General features: G+C 44.8%; 1 protein-coding gene across 5 annotated transcripts in view; it reads left to right on the top strand.

The window, feature by feature from the left end:
• Positions 1-12,368, top strand: part of tada3l (transcriptional adaptor 3 (NGG1 homolog, yeast)-like) — a 52,740-nt gene extending 40,372 nt beyond the window's left edge. For all 5 annotated transcript variants that reach the window (XM_068051953.1, XM_068051950.1, XM_068051949.1 and 2 more), the window contains exons 6-9: positions 1,371-1,468; positions 4,077-4,186; positions 4,761-4,946; positions 10,397-12,368. In XM_068051953.1, coding sequence (XP_067908054.1) covers positions 1,371-1,468; positions 4,077-4,186; positions 4,761-4,946; positions 10,397-10,589 — 587 coding nt within the window. In that variant the 3' untranslated portion in view covers positions 10,590-12,368. The remainder of the gene's footprint in view (positions 1-1,370; positions 1,469-4,076; positions 4,187-4,760; positions 4,947-10,396) is intronic.

Raw genomic sequence — 12,368 nt, 5'->3', positions numbered from 1 at the left:
AATAGATTTACTAGAATGTTTCCAGGGAGCAGAGAAGGTTAAGAGAAGATTTGATGAAGGTGTTTAACGTAGAACATAGGAAGATTTGTGGTGCAGAAGGAGGTCATTCAGCCCATTGTGACTGTGCAGGCCAAAAAAGCGTTAGCCAGTCTAATCCCACCTTTTTGGTCCATAGCCCGATTGAAAAATAGACTTGCTTTTATATAGTGCCTTTCATGACCACTGGACATCTCAAAGCGGGTTACAGTCAATGAAATGCTTACTGCAGTGTTCTTGCTGCTTTAATGTGGGAAACACGACAGCCAGTTTGCATATAGCAAGCTCCCACAAACAGCAGTGTGATATTGACCAGGTAATCTGTTTTTGTGTTGTTGATTGAAGGATAAACATTGGCCAGGACACTGGAGATAACACCCCTGCTCTTCTTCGGATTAGTGCCACGGGATCCTTTACGTCCACCTGAGGGCAAATGGGCCTAAGTTTAACATCTCATCCAAAAGACGGCACCCCCTCATTACTGCACTGAAGTGTCAACCTTGATTTTTGTGGCCATAACCTTCTGGCTCAGAGGCAAGAGTGCTACCAACTGAGCCACGGCTGACACACATTGTAAACAGCAGTGTATAGTGCCTAAGTGTAGATAGGGTTAATTTGGCAGTAGCCAAATAAATTAGTTTTAAAAATAAATCAAGCTGCAGCTATCTGTGCCAGCAGAGCACGCCAAGAACTTGATAGAGCTATTTAAAATTATGAAGGGTTTTGGTAGAGAAAATAAACTGCTTCAAATGACTAAAGGGTCAGTATCCAGAGGGCACAGATTTAAAATGATTGTCAGAAGAACTAGAGACAACATGAGGAATTTTTTTTAACGCAACAAGTGGTTAGGATTTGGAATGCGCTGCTTGAGAGGGCAGTGGATACAGATTGAATTGGATCAATACTTACTGAAAAAATTGCAGGGATATGTGGAAAGAGCGGGGAGTGGGACTAACTGGGTTGCTCTTCAAAAGCGCCAGTGCAGACTCTGGTCCAAGTGGCCTCCTTCTGTGCTGTCCTATTCTAGGATTCTTGAATGAACAGTTTTATTGACTCTGGCTCTTGTACATCGATCTTCTTCGGGTCTCTATTGCTAATGGAGCCTCTCATCGGATTTCCCTCTCTACCTCTAGCTACAGAGTTTAAAAACTATCCAAAAACCCCATTTCTTCAAACAAATCTTTGGACACCCTCTTCCATTGCGACTCAGCATCTATTACTTTTCACTGCTTTGTGAAAAGCTATGGGTCATTTCTTGACTTTAAAGATACTATATAAATGCACATTTTTGTTGTAACTGAGAATATAATTATTGCACTTTTTTCTTGTGTTAGATGTGGATGCATTGCTGAAGAAAGAGCAGCACGATCAGCCTGAGGATGGCTCTCCATTTGGGCCCCTCACACAGCGATTGCTCCAGGCTTTGGTGGAGGTGAGACTAGCAACCTTTGGTGTTTCATAGAATGCTAAATTACTTAAAATGTGAAAAAATTTTAATGTTAAAGAAAAGAATATTTATAGAGGATTAGTTGACATGCATGCAGGTCAAAGATCCATCCTGCCCCGTTTTAGTTTGAACTTGAATTTTCTGCGTCTTAGAAGCACACTGCACGATCACTTCACCTACTGAACCACTGGGGCAGCTCAAGGTGGGTTGTGGGGGGCGGGAAAGATACCTTTGCTTCATTGGCCTTGAGTAGATTGAAAGTTCACAGAGATAGAACGAGAGCCATCAAAACATCACCCCATGGGGCTGATTGATCGATTAGGAATCTTAAAGCAAAGCTATTTTCTGTCTGAAAAGTGGTGATGTGGTAACTTTGCAATGTGAAACAGGGCAGACTAAGCAGGAGTGCAGTGCAATCTCAGGAATAGATCTCATAAGTACACAATAACAAAAAAAAAAGTAAAATGCTGGAAACACACTGCAGGTTGTTGAACAATTGAAAGAGGAAATCTTGGTTAATGTATATACTGTAGCCCATTGTCAGAACTGACCAGGTGTAGTGAAGAAGGACATACTGGATAGTGCTCAATGGGAATTACAGAGAGATCCACTTTTTATTTCTTCCTCTATCTACCAATTTTCTACATCTCCCTCCTTTTCTGAGGGTCTTGTCTTCTTGCTGGAGTATCATTCCAAAGATTGCAGTCATCCTCCAAATATCTCATGTAAGTAATTGAACGTAACCTAAAAAAATAATTCTTGGCAGGATATGGTGAATCACAATCAAATCCAATCCTGCCCATCACCCAAGGCCTAATCTAGATCTTCTTAACCTGAACCGCTGAGGCCATTATAACATCCTGACCATCTTCTTTCTTCTTCTTTGGCCTCCTTATCTCGAGAGACAATGGGTAAGCGCCTGGAGGTGGTCAGTGGTGTGTGGAGCAGCGCCTGGAGTGGCTATAAAGGCCAATTCTAGAGCGACAGGCTCTTCCACAGGTGCTGCAGAAAAATTTGTTTGTCGGGGCTGTTACACAGTTGGCTCTTCCCTTGCGCTTTTGTCTTTTTTCCTGCCAACTGCTAAGTCTCTTCGACTCGCCACACTTTAGCCCCGCCTTTATGGCTGCCCGCCAGCTCTGGCGAACGCTGGCAACTGACTCCCACGACTTGTGATCAATGTCACAGGATTTCATTTCGCGTTTGCAGACATCTTTAAAGCGGAGACATGGACGGCCGGTGGGTCTGATACCAGTGGCGAGCTCGCTGTACAATGTGTCTTTGGGGATCCTGCCATCTTCCATGCGGCTCACATGGCCAAGCCATCTCAAGCGCCGCTGACTCAGTAGGGTGTATAAGCTGGGGATGTTGGCCGCCTCGAGGACTTCTGTGTTGGAGATACGGTCCTGCCACCTGATGCCAAGTAGTCTCCGGAGGCAGCGAAGATGGAATGAATTGAGACGTCGCTCTTGGCTGACATACATTGTCCAGGCCTCGCTGCCATAGAGCAAGGTACTGAGGATGCAGGCTTGATACACTCGGACTTTTGTGTTCCGTGTCAGTGCGCCATTTTCCCACACTCTCTTGGCCAGTCTGGACATAGCAGTGGAAGCCTTTCCCATGCGCTTGTTGATTTCTGCATCTAGAGACAGGTTACTGGTGATAGTTGAGCCTAGGTAGGTGAACCCTTGAACCACTTCCAGAGCGTGGTCACCAATATTGATGGATGGAGCATTTCTGACGTCCTGCCCCATGATGTTCGTTTTCGAGGCTGATGGTTAGGCCAAATTCATTGCAGGCAGCCGCAAACCTGTCGATGAGACTCTGCAGGCACTCTTCAGTGTGAGATGTTAAAGCAGCATTGTCAGCAAAGAGGAGTTCCCTGATGAGGACTTTCCGTACTTTGGACTTCGCTCTTAGACGGGCAAGGTTGAACAACCTGCCCCCTGATCTTGTGTGGAGGAAAATTCCTTCTTCAGAAGACTTGAACGCATGTGAAAGCAGCAGGGAGAAGAAAATCCCAAAAAGTGTGGGTGCGAGAACACAGCCCTGTTTCACGCCACTCAGGATAGGAAAGGGGTCTGATGAGGTGCCGCCATGTTGAATTGTGCCTTTGATATTGTCATGGAATGAGGTGATGATACTTAGTAGCTTTGGTGGACATCCAATCTTTTCTAATAGTCTGAAGAGACTAAGTCTGCTGACGAGGTCAAAGGCTTTGGTGAGATCAATGAAAGCAATGTAGAGGGGCATCTGTTGTTCGCGGCATTTCTCCTGTATCACCTGGCTAATATTAGCAAAGGTTGGGGTTTAAGCCTAGGACCTTTTTTTAATCTGCTTCCTGATGCTTTAACCAGCTGGGTCATTGAGGAAATGAGACAGCCCTGACACCCTGATGATAATTTATATTAAAAAAAAATCCCTGCACTTCCTGTGCAACCCATCATATTCATAGTTAGTGATTCTTCAAACTTTGTACAAGTTGAAGGTTTTCTCCATAATTTTTCACTAAGGTTTAAAAGTCTTCATTGAGGACTAATTTGATGCCTAGTATCTCATTCATTGCTGAGCTTATCTTTTTTTTCTCCTTTCCCAGGAGAACATTATTTCACCAATGGAAGATTCTCCCATACCGGAGATGGCTGGGAAAGACGTTGGGACTGATGGAGCAAGCACCTCCCCTCGAAGTCAGAATAAGGCATTCAGGTGAGCTCTCTGGACCATAGAGTTCCACTAACTATAGATTTCAGAATAACTACAGACAGCAAAATATGACTCTAACTTCCTTGGCATTTTTAGCTTTGTGAGGTTAAGGGAATGAGTGAAGAAATTTTCTCTATTGCATTAAAGTATCAATGAGATTATACACCATTGTATGAAACAATTATTGGTTTTATTCATAATAGAAAGCTAGTCACCATTTAACTGGAATTACTGTCATCTACTGAACAACTTGGGATAAAGATTTCTCTGCCTGTTTATAGCCTGAGAAGATGTGGACCTCAATACCCGTTTGCCTGCATCGGAGTGTGAAGGGAGAAATGTCACTGAAATATGTTTCCCCCCAACTTTTTTTACTTTTATCTTTCACCTATAGTTTGCTCTAACCTTAAGGGTTGGATGGTCAGATTTTTCTGCTGAATGAAAGAATTCCATATGCTGTTCAGCAGAAATGGTTCTCCTGAGCTCTGCACAAATCTTGTTGTCCATTCTTGAATATAATATCTATTGATTGCTCTGTAATACATTTTATTTAAGATGTTCAATGCATCTGTTGCAGTGTTCCTCACACAAAATCTCTAGAAGCACGAATTAAGGAAGAGCTAATTGCTCAGGGTTTGCTAGATTCTGAAGACCGACCTACTGAAGACTCAGAAGATGAAGTTCTGGCAGAACTGCGCAAGCGTCAGGCAGAGTTGAAAGCCATCAGTACACACAATCGGGCAAAGAAACTGGAACTTCTCAGGTAGCGTAAAAGGGCTGGGTTATGAATTCTGAATGCAAGAGACCGATTTAGGGTGGAATGAGAAATAAGATCTGCTTCAAAGGATGGGGTGGTGGCATTTATTCAATCCAATGTGGTGAGTTATTTATTCATACACTAATTTTTCATGTGAAGGTGTTCCGGGAATGACAACTAAAGTTGATTCCATAGGAAAATTGATTTCCTGTTGGCTGAAAGCTGGAGCAGCGACAACAACTTGCCTCCGTATTGTGACTTTAACGTAGATAAACATCACACTGTGCTTCATGGAGACATGAGGGGGAAAAAATGGACACCAAGATAAAGAAGGAGATATTAGGAGTTAACAAAAGCATGGTCAAAGAGGTGGGTTTTAAGAAAGGTCTTCAAAGAGGAAAAGGATTGTTGAGAGATGGAGAGGTTTAGAAGAGAATTCGAGTACATGGGTCCTGAGTTATTGAAGGCACAACTGCCAATGGAAGGAAGGGGGAATGCACAAAAATGGAGAGTTTGTGGGGCTTGTAGCATTGGAGAAGGTTACAGAGATGGCCATGGAGTGATTTAAACATGAAGATGAGAATCCTAAATTTGAGGTATTGGAGGACAGGGAGCCAATGTAAGTCAGTGAGGATAGGAGTGATGGCTGAGACGGACTTGATCCAAGATAGAATTTCAGCATATGAGCTGAAATGTTTGGAGGCTGGCCAGGGCAGCATTGCAATATTTGAGTACGGAGGTGACAAAGGCATGGATGAGGGTTTTAGCAACAAATGGACTGAAGGAGGGGTGGTAGTGGGTAATATTACAGAGGAGAATGTAGACAGCATGCAATGGAGAGGGCATAGGATTAGAAGCTCAACTTGAGGCTGAAAAAGGATGCCGAGGTTTCAGCCTTCTACGTGAATGGGATAGTGAGAGCACGTGGGCAATCCACTCTAAAAGGTGGTAAAGATCACACGTCTGAGTTTTGCATTCAAGCTAAAACAAGAGGTTAGATTTATTTACAAGTAACGGAATTACACAGAAAGAGATCAGCAGTAAACACTTGACTGCCACATAAACTATTCCAAATGAATAAAAGTCTGAATTCTTAACAGGTTTCTTTTGGTTATCTCTTGACGATCTCTTTTGAAATCTTACATGGGAAATAACCCCGTCGTGTACTTGGAGCTAGAAGATGGGATTAGTCTGGTTAGCTCTTTTTCGGCCAGCACGGAGACAATAGGCCGAATAGCCTCCTTCTGTGCTATAAATCTTTGTGTTTCTAATACTCCCTTCTGTCTGCCTTGCATGGGGTAAGCTGTGTGAAGTAGAGTTTGGGATCCCCAGGACTCCAGTCAGCTGCATGCTTGTGCTTTCTTTAAAGTTGAAGCAGGCTCATTTTGAAGATCAAAAGTATCCTTTCTAATGGTCTGGCGATTAAGATATAAGCCTTTTTAGTTTGTATTAGGTAAAGAGTGAACAGTGGATTCATGGTCACCTGAAGCTTTGTTTGGTTTTCACACCTTGACAGCAATAATTTGATGCTCCTTGCATTAAAGGTAATGACAGGAATTTTACCTTGGGCGGGCGGCCAAAAAGTCGGGGGCCAGCCCGCCTCTGCTGGGCCTGGGGAGCCACGTCAGGATTTTTTGCTCTCCAGGCTCTTAATGGCCCTGGGCAAGACTTCCACTTCTCTGAATGTTCTGAAAGTGCTTCCATTTTTAAAAATGTTTTGAGGACTCATGTTTGAAGATTGTGGAGATGGATTCATTTGGGACTGAAGAGATTCCATAGATGCTGGACTTTTTTTTTAAGTCACTGGAAGGACTTGAGTTTTCTGTTTAAAAACAACCCTGTCACATGTCTTAAGCTAAATTAACAACAGGAGCCTTGGTGACGAGGGGGAGTTCTTAACAGAGAAGTGACATGTCAATATTTATGGTGGTCAAGAGTTGGTTTCGTTTTGGATTGCTTTGAGTCAGTTGAGGGTCAGTCTGCTAAGAGTGAAGCAACCAGCTTATCCTTTTCTCCACCTCTCTGAGAAACTTTGAAAATCCAGTGTGAGCTGAAAGGCTGCGTTTGCTGACAACGCAACCACTAGATGGCACAGTACTGGCACATGCACAAATGCAGCCTCATGCACTGAAACGTCAATGTCTGTAATAAAGATGGCGCTGCTCAATTTGTCACAAAAAACAAATTAAACTGAAACCCCCTCCATGGCAGCGATCATCACCTCCATTCCATTCCCAGCAGTATCCCACTCCCTCCTGCCATCGCGCTTCTCTTTGTTGCTCCCTCCCGTGCCTGTCTGCTCGCCGCTTGCTCCCTGCCTCGCCACTGCCTTCCCTCAGACACTCACTCTTGCCCTCGGCGCTTCTCGCCCTCGGCCGCTCGCTCCCTGCCTGGCCACCTGGGCCACTCGCTCCTCGCTCCTCGCTCTCCCCCCCCCGCCCCTGCCCTGGCCTCTTGCTACCCCGCCTTGCTTCCCCTCTCATGGCCACTCGCTCCCATGCCACCCCATCACCCCTCGGCCGCTCGTTCCTGCCTTGCTGCTTCGGCGGCTCATTCCCCGTGCCAACCCACCCCCTCATCCCCCACCCTGCAGCTTCTTCAAGGAGCAGTTGGCTAAGGGGAGGAAGCGGTAACGCCGGGAGCGAGCGGCCAAGTGTGGGAAGCGGTGAGGTTGGATGGAGTGGCAAGTGGTTGGGAGTGGGAAATTAAAAGCAGGGATGGCGGGAGGTGGCAGGGTACTGTTAGAGGGATTGGAGGCGGCAATCGTGGCGGGGTGAGGATTTTGGGGGCGAACGGCCGAAGTGGCAGGGTGGGGAGCGTGAGTGCGGGAGCGAGTGGCTGAAGGGAGGCAACGGCGAGGAGGGGAGTGAGCGGTGAGTAGACGGGTGCAGGAGGGAGCGGTGAAGAGAAGTGCAATGACAGGAGGGAGCGGGATACTGATGGGGGTGGCGATCGCACCCATTGAGCGGATTTGGGTTTAATTTGTTTTTTGAGACAAATTGATCAGCGCCATCTTTAGTGGTGACATCAGGCACGTGCATGCGTGCATTCATACTGGCAAGCTGGCAAATGTTTGCACACACTGATGATGTCTGCGATCGCTCTGCGCATGCTCTCTGTTGTCAGGAATCACTCCATAGCTGAAACCTCTGTTGTTGCATTTCTCCTGGGAAGCCTGCCAGACTAATCCTTGACGTCGCTGTCGAGAATTGCTCCAGAAAGATCCCAGTGACAGCCGTCTATGCGTATCCTTGCCAGAAAATGGACAACTGATATTATTCCATATCTTATCCTTTTCCTTCAAGAATTAACAATTATATGGTCAAAGTATTTTTTCTGTCTTTTTTGTAAAGAGATCTCTGCAGAGAAAACTTCTTTTAACGTGTGTGTGTGTGTGTGTGTGTTGGGCTAATTTGAGGGAGCTTTCATATTTCAACCTGTGTGTTAATGTTTTGCATCTTTACTGAATAAGTCTTGTTTTATAACAAATTGGTAATTTTTTTATTTATTAAAGAAACCTGATTGGTGGATTTTATTCTGAAATAAAAAATAGAGTACATAATTGGCCGTATGGGTAAACATGTAAATATATGTTGTGACCCATGGAGGAATGGAACTAGAGAAAGACAGTACACTTTTCCCACCTCGATTGTAGCATGAGGCAGGAAGTCTCGCCTCATAGAGCTGCTGGCCAATCAGCAGGCCGGCAGCTCTCAATCCCAGCAGCAACACCAGGAATGGTGGCCACTGCTGGGACTGCACCCAGCCAACCACAGCAAGAGGGATGACAGCCCCAGAAAGAAGCTAAGTTTTTGGGGCCTCACCAGGGACAGTTGGCTGGGCCCCAGTGAGGAAAGTGGGGGGGATGTCTGTTGGGGGCGTGGGGGGCAAGTGTTGTGCAGTGGGGGTGGTTGGGCCGTGGGGGAGGGAGCCCTCCATGGGGCACAGGGTGCACGATCAAGAGGGCTTGCCCCCTGCCGCCCGCAAGAGGGCCGCCAGGTTTTGCTTGGTAGTGTTCTGGGGACCTTTACATTTTACCAGCGGTGGCGGGAGGAGGCCCTTAAAGTGGCAGTTAATTGGCCACTTAAGGGCCTTGATTGGCCTGGTGTGGGCAGGCCATTTCTCATCGCCGCCGCCCTGTGTAAAATTGCAGCGGGGGCAGGAAGACATCGGGAACGGCACCCCCCCGCACTCCGCCTCCCACTCAATGTTATGCCCTCCCTGCTACCAGCCCGCTCCTGTGACGAGTGCGTAAAATTCCGGCCAGTGAATTTTGTCAGCTTTATTTACCCAGTCTACAGATTCCTATCTGCAAATGGAACTGATCTAGACATCAAAGGAATTTCATGACAAAATTAACTACTGAATTGCTAAAGGAAACCCATTACAAGATGACTCCTATTGAAATGCAGCTGCACTGGGGGAGTTTCACATATGCTACAGAGACAAAAGAAAAGCTTTTAAAGATGCTGCTAATTTAAAGCCAATCTTTAGCTAATCCTCTTTATTTAAAATAAAAAGCAATATTTACCTTATTTAACACGTCTAAATCTCTGCTTCCATCACACCTGTCGTTGAGTATTCCATAATAAAAACAGAAAATGCTGGAAATACTCAACAGGTCAGGCAGCATCTGTGGCGGGAGCTGAAACGTTAACTCTGCTTTTCTCTCCACAGATGCTGCAAAACCTGCTGAATATTTCCAGCATTTTCTGTTTTTATTTCTAATTTCCAGCATCCTCAGTATTTTGCCTTTGTTGAGTATTACGTTCCTGTCTGGCTGCTGGCTATTCTGTTCTTTATTACAGTACAGTTCTTTTTTTATTCTTTCATAGGATGTGAGCATAGGATGTTTGTTGCCCAGCCCTAATTGCTTGATGAGAAAGGGAGGGGAAACAGTGGTGTCAGTGGGAAGGGAGTGGGGGGCAGTGTTCAGGCAACCACCCCCCCCCCCCCAAAATTTGAGTTTGTTATAATTCAGACCACTCAAAGAACATTCCTTAGAACACAAAAAAAAGGTGTTCTTCCAGAGCTAGTCAGTTCTGCAGTTCAACCAGTGAAGACCAATTATTAGACTTGTGCTGCGAAATGCTAACTGGGGTATTACAGGGAATAATAGTGATAAACTATTCTCAGACAACATGTACTCGGGCTTCGTGCTTTGGTGCTTTTGTCCGACAAGACTTTTTTTGCTTCCGTTTGCTTTATTTAAATTGTTAGATTAATAGAAATGATGTTTCTGTTTGGACCATATTGTGAAATTCCTGTTTGAAAAATAAGCCTTTTGAAGTAGCTTTGCTGGGCCTGTCAAGCTCATCTCCAAACACCATCTCTTCCCCCATCCTGGAAAAAAATTTCTGCCTATGTCATGAGGGAAGCGATGGGTGAGAATAGATCTGTGGTCCTCAGCCATCCTTCCTAATTTCACTTACTGACTGCTTTTTTTAAAAATTCAGACTTGCCAAAGAAGAGTTAAAAAAACAGGAGTTACGCCAGCGAGTGAGAATAGCGGACAATGAAGTCATGGATGCTTTCCGGAAGATCATGGCAGCACGCCAGAAGAAACGCATGCCGACAAAAAAAGAGAAGGATCAGGCGTGGAAGGCACTGAAGGAGAGGGAGAGCATCTTAAAGCTGTTGGACAGTTAAGACCAACTGTGCAAACCCATTGGACGCTGTTACTTTTGAAAAATTGGCTTAATGTTCGTCTTTCCTGAGCTGTGTGCTTCTGAACTGACAAAAGGAGCGATACTGAAACCTGCCCGTTTTGAACTGGTGACATTCCATTGCAGCAGGCTGTCTCCGTTGCAGCTTGCTACTCTTGTGTGTAAAAGAAGGAAGTCTGTCTTTCAGAAATCTGGATGTTGTGCTTTGCTAGTTTGGGTTTGTACTGTATGTAAGAGAAACATGTTTCTGCCACTTGTTCAGATAGAGTGTAGCATTCCTGGGCAGCTGTGCCATTGCCAGTCCACACAAATGTGATGTTAACAACTGACACTTTATAGCTTTTTAAAAAAAAACTTCCTCTCACTTACTTCATGGAAAAATATCTGAGGATATGTCTAGGACCTAGTCTGTTCTTTCCCCCTCCTCCTGCACTACTGCTCTTCTCCCCTCCCCCGCCCCAATATCCACCCTGCCCCAAGTAGGGCTCTTAATCTCATTTCAAATCTTTCTGTATTTTCCTCTGGGCCATGTGATGCTTTGTGAAGTTATATTAAAATACTGCCAATTTCTGATGTCAAAGATCTTCTGATCAAAAGAAATCTTTTTACAGAAAAATAAAATCTCTTAAGATCTGTGCAACTGAGCAACAGCAGGTACGATTTGTTTTTTTTTACCAACCTCGGGGTATCACGTTAATTAGAAAAGTTCCAATTGTTTTGCCAGTGGCCCATTGAATAAACACACTATGTGGTGTTCTGAGCTTTAAAGATCAGGATGATCCCAAACTCAATCCCCAGTGTTTGCTGTTTGTTCACCTTAGCAGTGGTAAAGGTGCTCATTCGAGTTCATTGCCGCTGGGCTAGTGATGCCAGTATCAATTAGGGTTTTTCTCCTTCTATTCAGTGGGTGTCACCTAATACACTAGGTGTCTTCCATGATTAGTGGGCATAATTTTTAAATTTGTTTCCAATCTACTCGCCTTTGGGACATGAACTGGAAAATGGGCAGTTTGGGATAAGATCGAATTAAGCAGAATGAACTCCCGCTGCCAGTTGGTGGGTGAGGATGGAATCAGTTTCAGTTGCAATACCCCTTCTCCCTGTTGAATAGCTTGCTGAACCCCACGATCTGGATCCATGGATGAAACATAACCACATGGAGAAGGTAACAGAGGGCTGCTGATGCACTTTGAATCATACCACAGCATGAATCAGTATTCATAAAAGAGAAAGGAAGAAGTTGGGTGGGTGGGAAATTCATAGGAGAAATGAGAAAGTGCTGGTGGAAATGAATTTTCCAAAAATACAATAATTTTGCTGCACAGTCACTTTTTTAAACTGTAAAGTGCAAAGAACCGGAAGAACCATACTCCTTGACTCACCAAATCTCTTCACTTTGTTTTCAGTTACCTTTATGTATCCCTTGTTGTGATTGAACACCCTTTGGCAATCCCAGTTCCATAGTATGATACAAGAACTCACCTGTCCCAATCATCGGTCAGACAGCTCGCATCCTCCAGCCCAACCCATACAGAGTCACTAATCAGAATCTGAATGGTAACCATCTGTTACTGAACCCCCACCCCATGCATGCCCTCACTCCCCGCCCACCCACAAAATCAGATGTCCTCTTGCTAATTTATGAATTGTATACGAAACAAGTGCAAGTTTTATCATTAGTGGCGTTAAATTCTCAATAGTGTACTGATGAATGACTGGGACTGTAATGAATTTTCAATAAATGTCGACTTGATTATTTCAA

Source organism: Heterodontus francisci, chromosome 19 (genome assembly GCF_036365525.1).
Source record: "Heterodontus francisci isolate sHetFra1 chromosome 19, sHetFra1.hap1, whole genome shotgun sequence".
Taxonomy (NCBI): Eukaryota; Metazoa; Chordata; class Chondrichthyes; order Heterodontiformes; family Heterodontidae; genus Heterodontus; species Heterodontus francisci.
This window is presented reverse-complemented; position numbering and strand designations above follow the sequence as displayed.